A 24,214-nucleotide genomic window follows, 5' to 3' on the forward strand; every position below is an offset into this window, starting at 1 on the left:
ACATAAAATTCAAGCACTTGAGATGATCTTAGCCAAATATGGAGTATATATGAAACATCTCGAAAACATGATTGCAGATTTTAGTTTTACTCAAGCAGAAAGAGCGAAGTTTAAAGGGTATCATCAGAAGTGGAATCATGGACGAATACCTTTTTATATAGCATTATTCATAGAAGTTTTATCGCCAGCAAAGTTGCTATCTTAATCTTTTCAAAGCAACGAAATTGATTCCGTAGCATCATCTGGATTTATTGAACAAACTTAAAAATAGTTTAGTCGCTTGAAAAAAAAGAATTTAATGATTTACCAACAGTCAAACGTTTCCTTGCAAAAGTAACAAACAACACTGAAAAGTATTCATTCCAGGATGTTGAGCTTCATGACTTTACAAACGCACTAACTTTAGTTAAGAATTCGAAATCAATGATTGTAGCGTTAATTGCCGAATCCATAGAAGAACGTTTGGAAGCACAATTTACAGCTCCTGATATGTATGGAATGTTTATCCTAAACACTGGTGTCTGGTTTCAAAATAACACCAATAATTCATTTGATGACGATAACATTAAAAAATTGTATGACTTTTATAATATGCTGTTACGTTATGCTGGCTTCACTGGGAGTGTAAATGATATGTTAGATGCTTGGCATAACTTAGTTGATTACACTGTCAAATATTTGGTACCAGATAAAACTGAGTACCGTAAAGTATGGTATTAAATTTTTTTAGTCCAGCGTCCAGTTCTACTTCTTGTTAAATTGTTGTTTGCATTGCCTGTTTTGAATGGAAAGGTTGAGCGTCTTTTTTCTCTTGTAAATAGAATTAAAACTGACACAAGAAATCGCTTCACTGAAAAACGGCTAAATAATTTAATTCGGGTGTGCACTGATGAAACAAATAGTGAAGATTTTGATGTGAATCCTGTCATTGAATTATGGGCCGAAGATACGTTGCGAAGGCCTTCACAAGAAAGTCGAAAAATTTATTCAAAAAAAAGCAACAAAAAAAAACTACAAAAAACATTATTTGATTTAGGATCGTGATCAGACGAGTCTTTGGATCTAAAATCGTCTTTCAATGAAACTTTGGATAATGAATCAGATGAGAAGTATCTTTAAAAAAACATTACATAAAACTTACATATAAGTTACATAAAACTTTGTTTTTTTTTAACTTGGGCAATTATTATTGTAGTATTACATAAAATGATACTTGATTAAGTATTCAGTTTAAATTATTTGGATATAATATAAAAATGTTTATATTTTATTTTAAAAAAAAATAGAATACAAATAAAAAAAGAATACGAGTTCATTCAATTTAAAGTATCAAGTTATTTTTTTATTTACAAAGTTTCGCCATGCAGAATAATTACTTCGATGAAAATTTAAACCAAAAAAAAAAAAATTTTTGACTGCCTAAAAAAAAATTGACCGTCAATTTTATGTATTAGCCGGTCAGTTTGACCGCTCACCTTTGATTTCTTATTTTCCACGCTGGTAATATCTGACTAATATTGCAAAAATACTGTTTTGATTAGTATAAATATTCAAATAGCACTAATACAAAGTGCTGTATTCAATATATTAGTTCAATTTTGAAATTTTTATTTGTAGCATTGTCGATCAGCAATTTAATCATCAGCTGTTTTTATATTTTTACTAATGTTTAGTTTATATACTATTGTTATATTAATTTATATGAATACAGACAATGCACCCAAACAGTGCTTACAGTAATAAAAAATAAAAAATAATTTTTTTTATAAAAATTTAAGGATGAACAAAGACATACAACAAATATATCACCAAACAAAAACATACAAAACAAAATACTGACTACAACATAAAAAGTATGCATACAGCAATGTAGGGCCTAAAAATGGAAGAAAAACATTAATGTGTAAGCATAATTTGTGTAGTGATAATGTAATAGTAAGCGACCGGGGTTGATATTTGACCGGGGCCGGGGCCGGGTTTGATAAAACATAGCCGGGGCTGGTGCCGGGTTTGTGACCGGGGCTGCATTACTATTGATATTCCTTATAAATATATTATTGTTATTTAAAATTTATGATATATTTTATATAAAGGTATATATATCATCTCATCGTCATCACCATCATCATCATCATCATCATCATCATCATCATCATCATCATCATCATCATCATCATCATCATCATCATCATCATCATCATCATAATATCATCATCATCATCATCATCATCATCATCATCATCATCATCATCATCATCATCATCATCATCATCATTACCGTCATCATCATCATCATCATCATAATATCATCATCATCATCATAATATCATCATCATCATAATATCATCATCATCATTATCATCATCATCATCATCATTATCATCAAGCATACAGTTGATGATGATGATTAAGATGATTATGATGATGACAATGATCATCATCATCATCTTAATCATTGGCATCATTATTATCTTCTCTGATACACACTATAAATATAATTACTACTCTCATACTCTCTCTAAGATCATTGCTTCTTTTCCTATCTTTTAAAGACTCCATATATCCATCTGATTCACTTTGTTCTTTCTTATTTGTCATTGTAAATATTTATGAATTATATTATATTTGTATATATTATTTTTGTGACTTTTTCTTATATTTTCTTAAACTTTCATAACAAATTTTAACTTGAACAAAATAAAAAAAAACAGCAACAACAACAAAAATCCAGCCCCGGCTAGTAACCCCTGCAAATTGTGTTTGTTTATTCAAATGTCATTGCCACTTATCCTTTACCCCGCGACTTATGCCTATTTCATACTGCAGTAAAAAAGGAATCACTACTAATAGCCAAAACCCAATAACCCCAAAATAACCCAAAAAATGTAAAGCACCAATATTTTTTTTTGATATCATACAAAAGTGTAGATCTACTATACAATATAAATAAAAATAACTAAATAAATCATTTACCATTCCACCGGAAGAAAACATGAAAACACAATAAGTTAAAGTTCTAATAGAAACACAAAAATAAACAAAAACTGTAACTGCTGCCCTGTATGTTATGTTATAATATATAGTCCATAATTTTTGTTTTTCATATTTAGTTCATCCAGTGTCTTTACTTCATATTTATAGTATAAAATCAACGCAAATATATGATATATATTTAATTTATATTTTGTTGTGCTAGTATATGAATGCAAATATATTTTTTTTATGAATAAATTTTAATTAAATCTTTTATATATAAATTTAAATTATAAAATGCTTATGACAATGAAGAAAAAGAAAAGCAAGCAGTAAACACTTTTTTAAAATTGACAATATTAGAAAATATGATTATTGTTCCTACAAATAATCAACATTGAAGACATTAAAGTTAGATGACTCACATGGACTGCTGTAAAAAAAAAAAATATTTTTTTAAAATGTGACAAATGATTACTGAACAAAAATTTTGTAACTTAATATAACAAACTTAAACTTTATATATAAGTTTAGCAGCTTTATATACAAAGCCACTGCGTTGAGTGCAGTTCTACCAGAGACATGGTGGAGACGAACTATTTCTTACAAAGCATGTACACCTACTGCATGTACACCGCTAACCATTTGTTCTCAAGAAAGTTATTAAACATGTTAATAAACATGTTGTATTTTTTTTTCAAATCTATTATTTTCCACAAAATAAAGGGTATTTAAGAAGCTATTTGGTCAAATGTGCCACTACAGTCAAGGAGGCTACATTTAAATATATATATATATATATATATATATATATATATATATATATATATATATATATATATATATATATATATATATATATATATATATATATATATATATATATATATATATATATATATATATATTGTGACTAAAACCCTCTCTTAACTCTATAACTCAAAAACATTAACCTTGACGAACAAGGCCACTGTTATTAGAAACACGTTGAGCGTATTTCCAGCAACATTAGGATCGAAATCAGAACCTCTTGCCTAAGTGGGAACTTTACCATTACACAACTACTTTGTCTCTTAAAAAGGTGTTTAAGTTAAGGGATAGAGAAATAATTTTATTTACTTTTTATCTACTTTTATTTACTTTTCATGTTCCCTAAATTTGATTGATTTGCGTTTCCTAGATTTTATTTGGACAGTTCCAGAAGTTGCTTTGATTTTTATATATATATACTATATATAAATCAAATCAACTTCTGGGTTAGTTGCAACTTATGAGTATTTGTAGACTTTAACTTAACAAAACTGGTAATGATCAACTTAAAATAACAGACTAAGAAAAAAAGCAGGTTATTGCAGATATTGATCAATACTGATTCCAATTAAAAATATTTATCAGTTGATTCCAATCAAAGATATTGCTTAATTTTGATTCCAATTGAATATATTGGTCAATAGGGTGACCTTAAAAAACAACATTCTTAAAAATTGTTTACTGGGACCTCTCAATGTATTTTATTTAATGAAATAACACTGCGCTTAAAAATTTTTTAATTAAGATTTTCTTTAGGAGTGTTGCTAGACCATTTATTATTTAACAGGTTCCTAATATTTTGGAAAAAAAAAGTCTTTCAAAAGTAGGTCAACCTGATACTTAAAGGAAAGCAGAATTATACAAAAAGTTCAAAAATAATAATCGTTTTATAAAACACTTTTTAAATTTTTAGTTGATAAACTATAGTTTTTAAGCACTTAATTCTAAAATAAAAATTTGTATATAAAAGGGTTATTATTTTATAATTTTTTGTTTAATTTCACTACTTTTAAGTGCCAGGTTGACCTGCTTTTGAAAGACTTTTTTTTTTCAAAAAATATTAGGGACTTGTTAAATAATAAAGGCTCTAGCACCTCTATAATAAATTTTTAATTAAAAGTTTTTTAAACTTGATGTTATTTCATTACATAAAACACATTTAGGGGGTTCCAGTACACAATTTTGAAAAATGTTTTTTCTTATGGTTACCCTATCGGTTAATTCTAATTCCAATTAATTATAAAAGGAATAATTTAATGGTTTGTTAAAAGGTTAAGAAACTTTTTTAATTTAAAAAGATAACTGTTTTATATTATTTTTCAGAGCATGTGGAAGTAGTAAAACTAATAGGGTAAATTATTTCTATTACTTACGTTAATTTTTTTTATGTATTTTATTTTTTTGTAATGTATTTTATAAGTAGTGTATTTTATTTTTTATGAATGTGTTCTATTTTTTATTCAAATTTATAGCTTAAACTTTTAGAAATAATAGAAGCCTTTTTAAGTCATTCAGAAAAATAATTAATTTTGTTTAGCAAAGCAAGCAATCAACAATTAATGCTCTTTTTAAAAAAAGGTATGAATTATTTATTAGTTTAAAAAATTTTCTGTTTTGGTTTCTATTCTTGTTTATATCTATAAATATGTTTCTTAACATAGTGATTTGAGTTGTAATAAAAATTATTAACAGTGCACACTTAATTGTACATCCATAACGATATAAATGTACAAATATAGATATATATACAGGGCCTATCTTAGGAAAAAAATTCGGGTGGCGGTACCCCCTGGTTCCCGTGAACTTTAGCAGAAAATTGGTTGTCGTATAGTTGCCATAAAAAACGGTTTTTTTTAAAAAAAAATTTCCTGATATTTTTATTTGTGTAGAGCCCAAATATTTTTGTCTCTATATATAACTAATAACCCACGATATATATATATATATATATATATATATATATATATATATATATGTATATATATATATATATATATATATATATATATATATATATATATATATATATATATGCAGGCCTTGCTAAGAAGCCTTCGTAATTGCTGCTCACATTTTATGTACGAAGTGCCGATTTTTGTACGTGTCAACTGTTTTTTGTTAAGTGAAAACTTTCATCTTTTGGAATATTTAAATTATCTTTTAATATCATTAATGTGACTTTTATTTAAAAAAAGATATTAAACTGCAATTGTGAATTTTTTTGTTAAAAAAAACAGTTGAAGTTAAATATGATATTAAAAATTAAAAATTTAAATTTAGTTTCAATGGAATGTAAAACAGTTAGTAAAATTTTTTTTTTTTTTTTTTTTTTATTATATTATAACCTCCCCACCTTTCCAAGGCCCGAGGGGGGCCACTACAGTCGAGGAGGATACTCATTTTTTTTTTTTTTTTTTTTTTTTGGTCATTATTCGTGATGCAACCCTCTCTCAACTCTTTAACTCCGAAACATGAACCTTGCCGAGCAAGGCCGCTGCGCGGAGAAACTAAGTTGAGCGCGGTACTTCCAGGGGCGTGGTGGGAGTTGAACTCCGAACCTCTCGCTTACAAAGCGAGCGCTCTTACCACTACACCACTACCGCATGCATGCAAAATGCAGAATGTAAAAATTTAGTTATAAAGAAATGTTTTTTTTTTTTTTTTTTTAAACATCTTCACATCCATCAAGGCTGCAAGCAACCACTATTAGAGTTGGAAGTTACTGGAAGAGAAAAGATGAAGTTTATAAATCAAGATAACGATTAACAGACGAATTAAAAGATATCAATTATGACACCCTAATATATATATATATATATATATATATATATATATATGTATATATATATATATATATATATATATATATATATATATATACATATATATATATATATATATATATATATATATATATATACATATATATATATATATATTCTTTTTAAATATATGTTCTTTTTAAACCAGTCAATAAGGTTTGAGCACAGTATGACTCTCGTTTTTTATTTAACTCTTGTCACTGTTGTTCAGTGGATTTTTTAAGTATTTCTAAATCAAAACGTGTTTCCCACTCCTTTCGAATTGAAAATATTAAATATTTAAAACCCTCAAATTCGACTTTCGTTTTCTACGGATCTACATCTCTGTCTTGTTGCACCGTTTGACTGAATTGATTACTTTCATGAAGGTTCCCATAGTGATTAAATAATGTTGACAACTCCGCTTTGCTGTAATCAATCAGATCAGTCATCTTTGTAGGAAAATTGCAAAGATCAAAAACTAATAAACATTTCCAAAATTTCATTTGTTCAAATGCTTTCATTAGCTCAATTTTAAAATTAAAAATGTCAAATAAATGCTCTTTTCAAGGTTTTCAAAAGTTATTTTTTCCTTGCGCAAATGACTTGATGTAGGTAGACATGCGCAAATATCACGGGCAATAGATTTCGTATTTTTGTAATTTTCTAATATAAAGAATTTTCTTACTGATCCGTTTAAACTTGCATTCAAATTGATCTATGTTTGTTCAAATATATAGAAATATCACTCAAACAAATACTTTTTTGGGATGACTGCCGAAAAAGTACAAGAGGACCAATTGCAGAAAAAACATCTAACAACATAAGTATTGACAGTATTATTTCTTTACTTGAAGCTTGCATAAACAAGCCAAGGGCTTCTTTTTTTATGTTATAGCAAGTACATAATGCAATTAAAAAGTTGTTATAATTGTCAAAGAAAGTCAAGCAGGCTCTTTGGTGAGATGTCCATCGAGTTGTACTTGAGCATATATAGGCACAATATTGTCAATATCGCCATAAATATTGGCATTTTCCTACAGCATATTCATCACTGTTTTTCAATATTAAATTTCCTAAGATTAAGAAGAAACACGCTAGATTCCTTTACACATTCAAAGTCAGATATAAGATAATTAAAGCATAACGCTAACCTGTGGCCACTACAGCCAACCCAAATTAGTTGTGGGACTGAATGTTCTAAGTATGCCTTCAAACCCCTTTCTCACCTGATTTCACATTGGTAGTATCCATGCATGCATAATTAGCGTTACACATGGAACATCTATGATATAAAAAATCTTCAATAACTTTAAACAAGTTTTTGGCAGATAAGCTAGTTCCAACTAGTTTACTTAACAGTAGGGTAGTAGTCCAATAAAATGTTCTTTTACTAAACCACAAAATTCAAAAAATGCATAAATAGCTAGTTGTTCAACCGATGTCATATCTGAGGTCTCATCTGAATAAAATGCAAATTTTTTCCCTTGAAGTGACTCAAGCAGCGGGCGCTTGACAAAGTTGCGTATAATATTAATATACTTAGATATATACTTGGGTGACATATAGTTAGCATTTCCAGGTGCAAGCAGTAGATGAGATTGAACATCTTTTCCCCCTCATTGCCCTATAAGCTCTATTAAGTCTTCAAAGTTATGAGTATGAGCCCAATTCTTCATTATAAGTAAATGAGTTAGGCGAAAAAAAACTTTAGAACAAATCTTTAATATTTTCTTGTGCAAAATTATTTTCATGGATTATTTTCTAAACATCTGTGTCTCTTTAACTCTTGGAATGTTTGTTTGTTTTTTATCGCATTTTTATGTCAAACCAATTATAAATGGCAGATAAACGTTCAACAGGATGCTCTGCATTCCAGGCTTTTCAATAAAAACCCTTTAACCACCATGAGCGGCAAATGATGTGCAGATTTTACAGAACCAACAATTTAACGCTGACGAAAAATAAAAATCGGTAAGTAGTCTCTCGTACTTTTCAGTCGACTTCAAACGTAAATTAAGTTTTGGTTTCTTAGCTAATGAATCTGCCTGCAGTTTAAAATTTTAAATATGATTTGGGAATCTTCAATTTTTACTATTTATGAACCGTCTACGAAAAGCGTTGTTACGTCGAATTTAACTAATAGCTAGAAGTAGGAGATTAATGGCTCTCGTGTGCACAGATTTTTAAAGTAATATAGCGATTTATGACAACCTGAAAGAGAGCCAATAATCTTCTACTTATTATCATTTAATTTCTGCTAGACGTCCTTTGTGGACAAACCCTTACATCATAATGTAATAGATTGTGTCCTCAAAAGGAATGTTTTATTAATAGAAAAATAGAAAATGGTAAACAGGAACTAGTAAATTTCATAATTCACATTTATTGTGAGTTCAATTTTATAATTAATGTTAATTTTCTTTATACATATATCGCATAGCGAAGCAGTCTCACCAAAAACATTACCAAATGTCATTTAATTACAAAAGAATGTTGATTGCCAGCGATCGGATGCTATCGTTGCCGCGAAGAACACTAATAATAATTTTTTCATTCATAGTCATAAAATGTTATTATGACTATGGTTCATTCAAACATTTGCTTTTATGTTTTAAATTCAAGCAAGCGGTGAATTTAGTTTTCTTGTTTTTTAAATTTCTTGTACCAGTTTGTTGTTATAAAAAAAATATTGTTATTAAACATATGAAATTTACATTTTAATATATGTATTTAATTCATTTTTTAAATACAAGCAAGCAGTTAAGTAAAGAAATCTAATTTCCACGTTAAACAAATTTCTAGTAACAGTTTGTTATAATTATAAATCATTTTTTGTATTTGATATATATTTCAGAGGGCTTTTTTAAAAAAGTTAGTTGAGAAATAATAATAGATAAATAAAAAAAAGATTTATGCGATCACATAATTCAGTTGATATAAAATACCAAACATAACAAAAAAATAATAACTAAAAGATTTAACTTTATATTCGCATTGATCAAAATTTCAAAAGTGTCTGACGTAAACGGCTTCTCGATATTTTGAATTAACCTTGGTGACGAAGCAGGTGTACTACTTGAAGTAGAATTTGTCAATAAGTTGTTTGAATTTTCAGCCAAAACGGGTGAAGCTTTTGAAGAAATAGCATTTGCAGGTTTTTAAACCAAACAAACTTGTTATTTTTTTAGATTGCACTTTATTTCTTGCTAACTTTTTTATATATTATTTGCTGTTGTTGGAAGACATTCCAAATAATGATTTGCAAATTTTGAGAAATAATTTTACTAGCAAGTTGCCGAGAAAATCCCTAAAGTCGTTTGGAAAATCCCAATTCTCAAAAAATTTTTCCCAAGAGACATTTTCTTGGTATAATTACGTGATACATTTAATTAGTATAATTGCGCGATTTTGAGCAATCGCATAATTATACCAATAATGGCGATTTTATTTCAAGTATGACACAAATAATAAAATTAGAAATTCTTACGTTATTTTTCTCGTAGTATTTAATAATAATTAATTTTCAATAATTTTTAGAATTATTATTAAACTTTAATTTATGATTTGGCAAAATTTATTTAGAGAATAGGATTTTTTTTACCTTCAAATTGGGAATTTTAATTTTATGAGCATTTGGGAATATTTCAGTTGTGGACAAGAAAGATGTGCGATCCCACTCTATTCCTGACCACATATTTCTTATTTTTTTGCGACAACTTAACCACAGCTTTTTAGATTTTTGAAAACGTTTAAAAAATGCGCTAAATAAAGTATAAGGTTATAAAGTATATTAGTTAAAGCCAATGCTTTCCGGCATTTAGAACAAAGAGTCTTGAAACTCCAAAAATGTTTAGAAACTTAATTATGATAAAAAAAAAAGGACTTTAGGATTTCTTGAAATTATTTTTTTATTATTACTACCTATTATTTTTAGTAATTAAGCAAAAGGATCATAAAAGGTGTCATTCATTTTTTTCATTTTTTAAAACTATAAATAAGTTTTTTAGTTGCAAAAAAACATTTTTTTAAAAATATTTTTTTAATTAGTTTACACAATCTTAAACATAAAATAAGTCAATAAGTCAATATTAGTATTGCAATATTAGTATAATAAGTCAATATTAGAAATTGCTTTCAAAGATTGTATACTGTAAAAGACATTTATTTAAATTATCGAAAGATATTATTTTGTTAGAAAGTATATTTTTTATGAAGAGTATAAATGTTTTCAAAACAATTGGTACAATTAATTTTATAAAAACAACGAAAACGATTTTTTAAATAAACTTTTTGATGAATCCATAAATTTAATTTAATAGTCGAAAACATAAAAAAGTTATTTTTTTTGTTATGCTATGTAAACTGTCTAAATTTGTTTACACTTAAATGCTTTTAAATAAAGTTTTAAAACGCTATTAAATAAGTTATCATAGAATATTCAATAAAACTTTTATTTCAAAAGTATTTTTTTTGATGAATTGATGAATATTTTTTTAAACAATTTGTATTCTTATTTTTATAAACAACGGCGACAACAAATGCATTTCAATAGACTTTTTTTCAAAATACTTTTTGATTGTTTAAATAAAGTTAGTCTTTTATTAAACGATAATTAGATTTTAGTATTTTTTTATTTAAAAGAGTTTACCTAATATTATAAAAACATTAGGAAAGATCAAAGTTTTATAACACAAAAAATCATGTTCACAAAAAATCCGGAATGAAAAATTGTTCTTAATTGAATACAAAATTAATCGATTTTTTACAAAAATTTTAACTAAAATGAGTGACTGGACATTGTTAACTATTTTATAACCGAAAGTGGTCCTAAATCAGCGGCTTTTCGAACTTTAGTTTTGACTGAATCCATTATGTTAAAAAAGTAGTCTGGATCAAACTCTTTCAACTTTAATCGAATTCTATTCTTAAGGTGGTCAAGATTTTTCGCAGTAAATCCATTTCCATAAACTTTTGCTTTTAAATGTGCCCAAAAATTTTCAATTGGCCTCAACTGCGGTACATTTGGGGGGTTATCTTTAGCGTCGACAAAGTTAATACCTAAAGTGTTGTAAGTTTCTAATGTGTGTTTTGCATAATGACATCTCGCTCCGTCAGGCCAAAATAAAATTTTCATGTTTTGATGCTTGGAATTTATAAATGGAAGAAGTCTTTTTGTAATACATTCTTTAGAATAAGTTTTTGCATCCAGTGCACAGTTTTTTACAGCAAAATAAGGCAATGAATGACCAAAATGACTGATTGCAATCCAAACGAGAACTTTCTCGTCAAACTTTTTTTTGAAGTTGAATTTAATGTTAGGATCAGTTTGAGAACTATCCTTTGTATAGTAGCCAGAGTTTTGTTTTCTTTTGTTTAATTTCTTGCTTTTCTGTTGTTTTTAGTGCATTTTTTCTTTTGGTATACTTTAGTACATGCATACTTAATAATCTATTTACGTATGAAACGCTTATCTTATATTTAAGTGCCAATTTTCTTTGCGAAATCCCGATTCTCTCTTCTGCTCTTGCAATCATGGACTCTCTCTTTTCTGGTGTAATTTTAAAAGGTTTTCTGCCACAACCGATTTTTCTATTCATTGGCAAATTATTTTCAGACCTTTTAATTATGTCATAAATTGTAGATTTAGCGATTCCTATTTTCTTAAAATGATCCACTGTAAATTTCTTTCCACTGTTTATGTTTTGTTTATAAAAATTTCCAATCACATTTCTAACATCGTTCTCTTTTAGATGCTCCATGTTTATTTGAATTAATTATTTAAACTCAATTTTGCCACAAAATGAAACTGTTGTTGTTGACCGATTAAATTTAAAAATTTCGAATCGAAAATTCGAAATTTAGAACAATTTGTGTACATTTGAAATCAGTCCGGATTTTTTGTGAACAGACGTTAGTTTGTCCCGTTGGTATGAAAAGGTTATTAACTGAAATTTTATTAGGTGAATTAAGTGAATTAAAAAAAAATCTTTTTTTTTTTTTTTAATGTTTAATTAAAATTATTGATATTATTATTTTTTATTTGTTTATGTATTCTTTTTTTGATTGATATCTAAAAAATACATGAATAAATAAAAACTAATCATAAATAATTTTATTTAGACATTAAAAAAAAAGAAAAAAAGATTTAATTGCTATTCTCCTAATATAAAAAAATCAGTTAGGAACTCGTCAAACGCGACAAGTTATTCAACTTAAATGTAATTGCAAAGTATAATTAAAAATAATTTTCTATTAAAGTTTTAATTTTTCATATTTATATTAGTTGATTTTTTTTAGAGCTATAGGTTTTAATTTTTTTTTTTAAATTTCTCTTTCGTTAAGATTTCTTTTTTATATAGTTTAGCCTGTACATAATTTTTTTCCTGTCTGTTTTTTTCAGCGCATTTAATTATCGAAAAAGCCATGGTCAAGTTTTCAAGAAAAACAATTACTTGCGTGGTCATGATTGGAGTGCGATTGCACACCTTTCCTGCCCACAACTGATATATGTATATATAAATATATACATTAGGGTGATGCAAAATTTTTAGATTCAAAACTTTAGTTGTCGTCAAGCTTGCCCTTGTTCTATATGACAATCGTAATTATTTTCCAAAATTTGAATCAAATCGGATGATATTTAGGGGTTGCCATGTTTTGTCACATTTTGGAATGAGGTTAAAATAGTAAAAAATAAAATTATTTTCTTAATTATTTATTATCAGTTACTTATTATTATGTGGTGGATTGTGGATGTTTAATGTTAAACAAACAATAATACAGTACTGTACTACTATGTAATTACACTAGGCAATAATAGATCAATTATTTTTATCATTCAACAGTCATTTTCATCAGGGTAGACTTTGATGTAACGGGAAATTCTTTCCGGTGAAGATCAACCAATCAAAGAAGAAACTGCTTTTGGTTTTCATCTTTCGTAACGCTTTTGTTGAAGGATGTTATAAGTGCTATGCCTTGTTCTGCACAATCGTTGACGACCTTCATTTGACGAACCTTGTGCTTCATTTTAAGATATGTTGAATCCATTTCCCACTCTGAAGATTCTTTCATTAAAAATGATTCAGCTTTTTCTTTGCTATTCATCAAAATTAGATCGAAAAGTTCTGTGGTGCATTGTGTAACGAAGGAAGACAATGTATTGTGACAATTGAATGTGGCAGCATCAAGTCTTTTGAGAGATTTCTGTTTTGGCTGTTGTTTTTAGGTTGTTTGCCATGTCTCTCTTGGTGTTGTTGTCGACACGGGAATCAAAGAAAGCCCATCCTATTAGATGTTCAGAAAAATACCACAGATGGCGATGAAAAGCTTTTGCTGCATTAATTGCAATTGTACGATTTGGATATTCTTGAATTTGTTGAAGAAGCTTGGCATCATTGAATGGTGCTCGTTGAGCTAACGGAGCTTCATTCCAAAACTGTCTGTATATAATTGCCGCAAAAAGACTTATGTCTGTTATTCCTTTCTTATCCTTTGCAGTAATAATAAATTGATCCTGAAACAAATATATCTTCATACAATATATAGCTTTTGCCATCCAACGTGCATTGTGTGTTAAACTTTACATTCAACTTCGATGTTGCAGTTAATCCTCCAAGAAAAATAAGGCACAAATTCAAGAGTTCTAATTAATCATCCCTGGGTTGTTGACCTTTAATTGCTTCACCATAATACACTACCATTTCTTCACGGAGTTTGAGAAAAAAATCACAGTTATACAATTTTTCATTCCCTATAGTGAACACCTCCTTGTTGATTGCTGGCCGTTGTTTCTGGAAACGGTTAAAAATTCCAACTTTAGGTCCTCCACTGCTTCCAAATGCAGTCGTGAAAATGGTGGAAAGCATGACTTCAAAGACATGGTATCTGCATGCTATCCGTATAAGATTACGGTCAAGATTCTGCTCTATTATTGTGCAGGCACCAATTTTAAATCCAGTGTTGGATGAAGTAGTGTCAAAAACCAGTCCCTGAACAAGTTCTTCCAATTTTCAATCTTTAAGAGCCTTCATGCAAGCATCAGCCTGTTGCTCACCTGTACCTCGACCAATCTTTGGAATGCCCAGCAATTTTTCCACCCCACCACCAGTCACAAGGATGGCAATTTTATCCACTTTTTTTTGACCACCAGTGATATCAGGTAAGAGCTTTCCATCCTAATGCAGAAGAAGTGGATCATCAGGAGAGAAATCAACCTTGTCAGCTGTAGTCAGCGCTTCATGAACAGATCGCTTTTCTCTGCGGATTGTGCTGTACGACAATGATAAATCTTTTAGAGAGTGACCAAGAGCCTGAGCAACTGTTTCAACCATGAAGAGTGCATGGCGATCAGAAATATTAACACGATCAAGAGACGATACAACATTATTTGTTAGAACTTTCATCTTCTTTTTCAATGAACCACTTGTGCTCAGTGTGCTGGAAGCGGAAGGAGACTGATATTCATCATCATCCGAGGAACTTGAGCTACTTTCACTCACAATGTCAACTGCTGATGAAGAAGAAATGAGTTCTTTTTTTTCTATCAGTTCCGCTTTACTGCTTTGACGCCTCAATTCCATTTTAGTTTCTCGGACTTGTTTCCGTGCCTCCCTAGCTGTTAAATTCCGATCAATTCCTGCTATGCTACAACTTAATGGATCTTCTTGCTGCTGATGTAAAAATGCTTTATCTTCATCGTTTTTCATAACTTCTGATGCATTTTTGGTTGATATATCAAAAAGTTCTTCAAGGTCAGCATGGAAAAGTCCTTTTTTCATTTGACAGCTGTCCAATTTTGATGGTCTGTGTTTTTTCAGCAACAGATATTCGTCATAAAGTTTTTTTAACTTTCTTTCTGCATTGTCAATTCTTTGAGTTGGAATTCTTCCTCTCTCCCATATAACAAGAACTGCTTCAATTGTTGCCCAAATACTTTTTTTCACTTCTTGTTTCTCTTCTATATGATGGAAGAGCAACCTTCTCTTGAAGGAAGTCTGGCAGTCGACAGAGTTTGTGTAGGTTTACCAACAAGCCACACCACAGCAGAAGATCTAGTGGTTGCTATATTAATTTCTATTCAAAATATATTGTTATATATATATATATATATATATATATATATATATATATATATATATATATATATATATATATATATATATATATATATATATATATATATATCTAAATCTAAATCTAAAAAAAACAAAAACAAATTTGCAAAATTTTAGAGAATCACAAAATTTTACCAATGGTTAATTCATCTTATAAAACATGGCAACCCCTAAAATTGCTTCTTTTAGTCTAATTTTTGGCACACATGATCCTAGGTGATAAAGAAACACAGGCAACCTTGAGGAGAATGCTTTTTGTGAACTTTTTTTTGTCTATTACAATCTGAATTACCCTAATATACATATATATATATATATATATATATATATATATATATATATATATATATATATATATATATATATATATATATATATATATATGTATATATATATTTAATATATATATATATATATATATATATATATATATATATATATATATAAATTTAATATATATATAAATTATATATAAATTAAATATATATGTATATATATATATATATATATATATATGTATATATATATATATATATATATATATATATATATATATATATATATATATATATGTATATATATATATATATATATATATATATATATATATATATGTATATATATATATATATATATGTATATATATATATATATATATATATATATATATATATATATATATATATATATATATATTTAATATATATATAAATTATATATAAATTATATTAGTGTATTCTACAAACAGAGTGCTCAATGTTCTAAAAGAACAGAGCAAAAATAAATTAGTAAAAACACTTATCTAATTTTTGATTTCTTCTACACTGTGTTTCACCATCAGTAGGTTCATCAGGAAGAATGTCTAAACATAAAAAAGTTTTTAAATTTTAGAAAGTATATTTCACAGGAAGTTAGGAATTGTTATAATTAATTATGTAATAACTGTAGTATTTTCTGACCAGAAGGTTGCATCAACTACATTAGATAATTAAAGAATCATGAAAAAAATTCTTTAGAATCATAATAAATTTGGACTGGTCATTTGTTTTTATAATTTTTTAAAAGGAACTTATTTTCATGTCTGCATTTAGAAATTAATTCTGATTTTTTATTCAGTAAATTTTCTTGATCTAAATGAGTAATAATTTCAAATTTTTCTTGTAAACAGTATACATTTTTTGGAAATGTTATTATAGGCATGTGCAGTTCTTAGGATAGACCAGTTTAATTTAAAATTAATATTTTTTTCTTTTAGTTGCCATATATATTTAGACAGCATAGCCTCTTTTGAGTAATCTTTATGTTTAAAAGATTGTTTGTGATTGGGATAACGTTTTTTCCATTTGCCCTCGGTTAAGCCAATATAATGTTTATCAGGGTTGTTTTGCAAGGAAACAATGCATTTCCAATGTTTGTTGAAACATTTTTGCTATACGGAGGGTTGGACCATATTATATTTCTATTTCTATTTCGCTTTTTTGCAATTTTTGTTTCAAATTTTAGCTCGAAATTTTTAAATCCGCTCTTTATAAGAGCATCTTCATCACACGTTTGGAAGTGTTAAAAATATTTTCATTTGAGGAGTTTTAAATAAGTCTATTGTTGTAGCAGAAGTGAGATCCTTTTCAAGCTCAAATGCCCTCAACTGAAAATAGCCAGTTAATTGATTTTGGTTGCTAACTAACTTTTTAAGTTGCCAGTCACTATTTTTTTATAAAAACTTTTGCATTCAGCAGATTTTTCGCATATTCTAGTAATTTTACATTATAGGACTAAGTGTAAACTAGAAATAATTTGCGTAAATAAAAGTAATATTGTAAACTATTGATAACATTCACTTTTCTACTTTCAGATAAAGTACATGCTGATATTCCATTAGGTTTTTCACTCGAATTGATTACTTGAATTATTATTGTAACACTTGAATTATTTTTTCAAAAAAATATACTCTTTTTTTTACAACAATAAAGTATTGACAAATATAAAAAAACAATATACAAATACTTTAAGTACCTTTGCTTTTAATGTATTGTAATTATTAAGATCTTATTTGTCACAGGAGCTTAAAAACTAATGATATTTTGAAACTATTTTAAAGTATCGTGTGGTAATTAAATTAATTAAAAATGAAACAAAAGATTACGAAAAGTTTAAGATTGTTTTAAGAAATAAATTATTAGGAAATATAATCTTTTTCAAATACCAAACTTGGATTGCATCAGTAATTTTTGTAAAATAAGTTTAAATGATTTTTATCACATATTAAGATTAGATTTAATTATAACATGATACTTCAATATACTCCGTTTAACTTTTAACAACGTAAATATCCAAGCTGTGTTAAAGTTACATTTATTAACATTAAGCGTTTTTACTATGCATTAAAATCTCATAACAAGGTCTAAATAAGACTATGCATTGTGTAACTTAACGAATTATCTCCATACAAGTTTTAAAGTTTCTTAACAAACAACAGTTTTTCAGCATAATGACAACAAGTATCAGAATTATCAAAATTTGCTTGTGTCAAAGTGACAACATTTAAAAGCATAAAATAATGGTAAATTTCTATTGACTTATTTCATCAGGAGACTGGTTTTTTGAAAAACCTACAAGGTTTTAACATTTTGTAAACCACGAAGCCAATACAATAACAATTTTTATGTTGCACCGAGGCCTACAAGGTGCAATTTGGAAATATAAACAACATTAAGCTCTAGAAGTGGCAACAATTTTTTTTATCTATGATGCTGTTTTTGTTTAGAATTAGGAATTGTGATATCTGTTCAGTTTTCTGCATACAAATCTAGAAAGACAACTTCTTTTATTATACTTTTATTATACAAACTTAAATACACATCTATAATAATCTTTTGCATCTATAATACCTATTGTGGTTTGTTATATGAAGGTTACCCCAGAACTACCTAGCCTAACAAAGAAAACGCAAAAATTTTGAAAAAATTTATTGTTATTTCTCAACGTAGTCTCCTTTTAGCTTGATAGACTTTTCCCAGCGATGTTCAATTGCTTCGATACCTTGTTTATAGTAAGAACCATCGAACTCTGCAAAATAGCCATCAACCCCACACTCTACCTCTTCATTTGTAAAAAATCTTCTCTCACCAAGCCATTTTTTCAAGTTTAGAAATAGAAAATAATCTGAGGGGGCTAAATCTGGTGAATAAGGTGCGTGAGGAAGCAAATCAAGCTTTAATTCATTAATTTTAGCCATGGCAATGACAAATGTGTGAATGGGTGTATTGTCTTGATGAAGCAACACTTTCTTTGCCAAATGCGAACATTTTTCCTTGATTTTTTCACTCAAATGCTGTAATAAGTTTGGAAAGTTTGGTTTTTTCTTTTCGAAGTTAATCAATGAAAATTATCCCACACGCATCTTAAAACTGGCACCATAATTTTTCCAGCCAATGAAGTTGTTTTTGCCTTCTTTGGAGCTGATATTCCCCTTTTGGCCCATTGTTTTGACTGCTCTTTTGTTTCAGGAGTGAAATGATGAACCCATGTTTCATCCATAGTTATAAATTGACGCAAAAACTCAGCCTTATATTGGTGAAACATCACTAAACAATTCATCGAAACATCACCAAACAATTCATTGAAACATCCTCATGACATTGTTTTTGGTTTGTTGTGAGTAAACGGGACACTCATCATGCGCACAGCTTTTTCATGTCCAAATTTTCAGTCATGCGATGTACAGCACTTTTTGATATGCCTACCATATTAGCTAACTTGCGCACTTTCAATCGACAGTCGTCCAGTATGATTTTGTGGGCTTTTTTAAACATTTCTGGAGTGGTGGCCTCATTTGGTTGACCACTGTGGGGTTCACCTTGACAGGTCATATGGCCTCTTATAAACTCCGCAACCCAATATTTCACAGTTAAGCTTTCAAAGGTTAAGACCATGGTTGTTTTGTTTTTTTTTAAATTTTGTGTTTTCTTTGTTAGGCTAGGTAGTTCATTTGTTAAAGATATGAGGACAACCCTCGTATCTTTAACAAATGCACAACTAGTTGAATCAAATATAAAAGCATTCACAGATGGGAAAAAAGGGAATCTGCTGCTACAAATCCAAATTCCTTAAGTTTTTAAACCTCTACAATAAAATCAGATAAAAAAAAAGATTACATGTGTGCATTTTCTTTCAATTTTATTAACTGTTTTTTAAGTCCTGAATAAATGTATTTACCATTATTTTTATGGAGATAATACAATTTAGATTACACCAGCAAATTTATTTGTTTTTAAAACGCTGACATATTTTGGGAAGGAATGATATTGGCCTAAAATGGTCGATAAATCTGATAGAAAAAAGTGTAAAATAAGTTTTTTTTTTTAAATTTTACACTGTGTGTTATTAACAAAGTTGCATCAGAGTTTTAACTAAAAAACTACATGATATGTTAAGCTATAAAAAAAACTTTTCTGTTAAAGCTTGTCAAACTTGTCAAACTTCTGTTAAAGCTTATCAAACTTCAAAATATACTTTAAAGAAAATTATTGATATTCAATAAAGGCATGTATATATACATGTTTTAATTGAATATCAATATGCCTTTAATGAATATAAGCATGCCAGTATTATGTCAATATTATCCTTTATTTAATGTGCACACCAGTATTATCCTTCCGTTAATGTACATACCAATATTATCCTTCTGCTATTGTGCGTACCGATATTGTCTTTCTGCTAATGTACATACCAATATTGCCTTACTGCAATTGTACATACCAATGTTATCTTTCTGCTATTTTACATACCAATATTGTCTTTCCTTTATTGTGTATACCAATATTTTTTTCCATTATTGTACATGCCAATATTTTCCTTCCGTTATTGGCATACCAATATTAGGTAACAATATTGGTATGCCAATATTAGTATAAAGTTGTTTGAAAATATTAGCACAATATCACAAATCTTGACCAATATTGCTCCAATAATGTTTGCTACTTGGGTGGCTATTGCGGATTAAGGTCTGCATCAAAAACTGTTGTAAATTTGGTTGAAATTTATAAGGAATACAGAGCACATTCTTTGATAACTATGGTTTTTGTCAACATGAAGGATTACATTGGAAAAATTTGCACTAAATTTTAATATCTGGGACATTTTAACTCCTTTTGTAGTCATAATCTTCTCTACAATTTAAAAAGCGACATATTCAACATATTCCTAATCCAAATAGGCATTTTGACTTTTCTCTAATAAATTGTGAGATTGTCTTCTACTAAACAATGAACTGTGGCTTAATTTGAAAAAAGCAATTAGAGCCATTCAGTGTGAGGAGCATTAAAATCACCAAAAATCAACATTACCTGGCGTATAAAGAAATAGACCTTGTTAACTTTATAATAACATGGAAAAGATACACAAGCATCTTTTTGATATTCTTGATCAAAATTTTTATCATCTTTTTTTAAGAATAATGTTAAAAACTTATTATTGCTGCAATTTAAATTATCAAAAAATATATTATTAAAAAAAGTTTTTCGAAAGTATCTCATGTTAGGTCTCAAGCGAAATTATATATTAAATTTAAAATAAAAAACAGAGAAAAAAATTATAATTTAAAAAATCTAGTTGAATTCCCTTTTTTTGTTTTAAGTTAAAAAATGTCATTTTCTATTTACTAAAATCTAAAACAATAATTTATTTATAAATTGATTCGTTTTTTTATATATCTGTATTTTTGTGTATATGTATGTATTTATTTGTGTATTATATGCTTACTCTAATCATAATAGTCTAATAATAGCTATTATGTAAAATCATATAACTTGGCTAGTATATTCTTTTCCTCATCTAGTATGTACACACAATTCGTATAATAGACTTGTAGAATATTCAACATTTAACATATCATTCATATAAAATATTGTACACAGTACATATAATAGACATTATATATTCAATAAATATACTAGCCAAATATACTAATATATGTAATTGCATTGTATAAATATACAATGCAATTACACAATACAATATAAAGTATAAATTAATATTTAATACTGTGTATTAATTATCTTATTTAAAATTAAAATTATACATAAGAAAATATTTTCACTCAGAAATAAAATAAGTTTATAAATTTATAGTGTATTTTATAGTATAATTCTGAAAAAATGGTCTTTCTTCTTTTTCTCTACTATTTCTAAAGAGAAAAAACCAAGTAGAACTAAATCATCAAGGTGGATAGCCTAGGTGGTTTCCATTTATCTACACAATGTAAAGTAAAAGTTGCAAAACACAAAACAATTAAAGCAAAAATGGCCTCTAATTGTTAGAAAAATTTTTAAAGTTTCTTATACATATTGTTATGTATATATTATGCATATTTCATACACAATCTTTACATATATAATTCACATATATGTATATAATCCTTACATATATAATTCACATATATATAAGTAATTATATTGTGCATAATATGATATGAGATACACTTTTACTGTGAAGTTTAATGTACTTTTACTGTCAATTTTTTTTTTTTTTTCTTTTTTAGAAATGATTACATCTAATTAACAATTTCAATGTTCTGCTCTTAAAATAGAGTAATTCTCAACTGAAAATTTAGATTAGGGTTAGGGTGTTACACTATGAAAACTAAGGTTAGGGTTAGGGTGTTTCACTTTTTGATGGGTAATTCATTAATAGTTGTCGAACTCTTTGTCTAATAAATATATATGTTCTTTATAATATTGCCTTTATGCTTGAAAACAATTAAATTTTAAATGTATACTTTTTTCTATAAGCAACCTCACATACATTTTTTTTCTTCTTTATCTTTTTCCGCTTTTTTTTTTATGTATTTGTTTCTTATGTTCATTTTCTTGCTCTTTTTCATAATACTTATAGAAATAAGCATGTTATTATAAATGTATTTATTGTATTTGCTGTGGTTATGTGCTTTCTATGTCTTGCCCTTGAGACATTTTTTTTATGTTAAAATCTTTGACAGTTTTTGCAATTAGAAATATCTTCAGTGATAGAGGGCTGGCATATATATAATGCATATGTTTTTTTTTTACTTTTTTAGTGTGAAGAAAGCAAAACGTTCCATTTCTCCTAGCAAAGAAGAGAATGAAAATGTAGTTTGTTCAAATATATATTTAGCTGTTTTTTATTATTTTGTTTGTGTTATGAATAAAAAGTTAATTTTAGTTCTACTTCTATAGTATAAAACAAACAAACATTATTTACATTATAGTAAGAATGTTATATTACATATAACATTTTTACATTATAGTTGCATACTAATTCTTTAAAGATTTGTTATTATATTAATAAAGTGATAGTTTTAAATAATACTGCCCAAAATAAGAGCTGTACCATAATTTTACCATAAGAATATCATAATAGTTAAAATAGTTCACAAAATATTATATAACAAATATCATTCCTTGCTATTAATTTTTGGTGCAAAAAGCTATAGAATAAAAATTAGTTTTTGTTACATAATGCTATAAAGTTTTTGATAAGCTTTTATTTGTTTCTTTGTGCTTTGTTTTTACAAACAAACATACATACATATATACATACACTATTGTATAATCTCTTCTAAGTCTTGTTTACAAGACATAGTGAAACTTGTTTGTAGTAAAGATCAAAGAAATTTAATGTGGTACCTTATTGTAAAAATGTCTTTTAACAATTTGCAGCAAGGCATTAAAGAACTGAATCTTTTGCCTTGTTCATTTTGCATGTAATTGGGCAAGAGCACATATGTAACACAGTGTAGCCATACCTTATGTAAATATAGAAATGTCAAGTATGGAAGAAATTTTTCTTTTTTGCAACTTTTTTTTGGGAACTACAAAAGCAATGGGCATCTTGAGTAAGATAAAAAGTTATCTCATAAAACACAACTTTGGTTGGAAAAAAAAGCTTGACAGTTTGTATAGATGAAGCACCTGCAATGCTTGAAACACTTGCTGGATTGGTGAAGAAAAAGATCCCTTATGTCACAATAATTCATTGTTTCTTACACCGAAATTTACTGGCATCATGAACTTTGTCTACTTTACCAAAAAGAGCCATTTAAATAATTAACTTCAAAAGAGCCAGGGCTTTAAATTGCCATCTTTTTAAGAAAGTTCATCACAAAATGGGATCTGAAAACAAAGTACTACTCTATTATACAGAAGTTTACAGGTTATCAAGAGGACAAGTTTTAAAGTGCTTATTTGAGTTATGCATGGAAATATTTCTGAAAGATAAAGAAACTTCACTGTACCAAAATCTGGAGAATAAAAACTTGAATTTCCAGTTATTTGAGCAATATATATCTGTCTCTTCAAGATACTGTGGTAAATATAGTTGGTGCAACTGAAAAACTAAAAGCTCTTCTAGGTAAGCTTCGGAAAAAGAGAGTAGATGCAGGAGTTAACTCAAAGTTTTTGCACTTCCTAAGATTTCCTTAATTTAAAGTTTATAACAGAGGCAGCAGCAACTTTCTCATTAAACAGCTTTCATGTG

The 24,214-nt window shown here is 27.7% G+C and overlaps 1 protein-coding gene across 1 annotated transcript in view; it reads left to right on the top strand.

Annotated features, from left to right (window-relative positions):
• Positions 1-24,214, top strand: part of LOC100202736 (DNA (cytosine-5)-methyltransferase PliMCI) — a 105,231-nt gene that overhangs the window by 10,606 nt on the left and 70,411 nt on the right. Inside the window, exons 2-4 of the mRNA XM_065791342.1 lie at positions 5,107-5,134; positions 5,321-5,361; positions 22,776-22,827. Coding sequence (XP_065647414.1) covers positions 5,107-5,134; positions 5,321-5,361; positions 22,776-22,827 — 121 coding nt within the window. The remainder of the gene's footprint in view (positions 1-5,106; positions 5,135-5,320; positions 5,362-22,775; positions 22,828-24,214) is intronic.

The sequence above is a fragment of the Hydra vulgaris genome, chromosome 02 (assembly GCF_038396675.1).
Source record: "Hydra vulgaris chromosome 02, alternate assembly HydraT2T_AEP".
NCBI lineage: Eukaryota > Metazoa > Cnidaria > Hydrozoa > Anthoathecata > Hydridae > Hydra > Hydra vulgaris.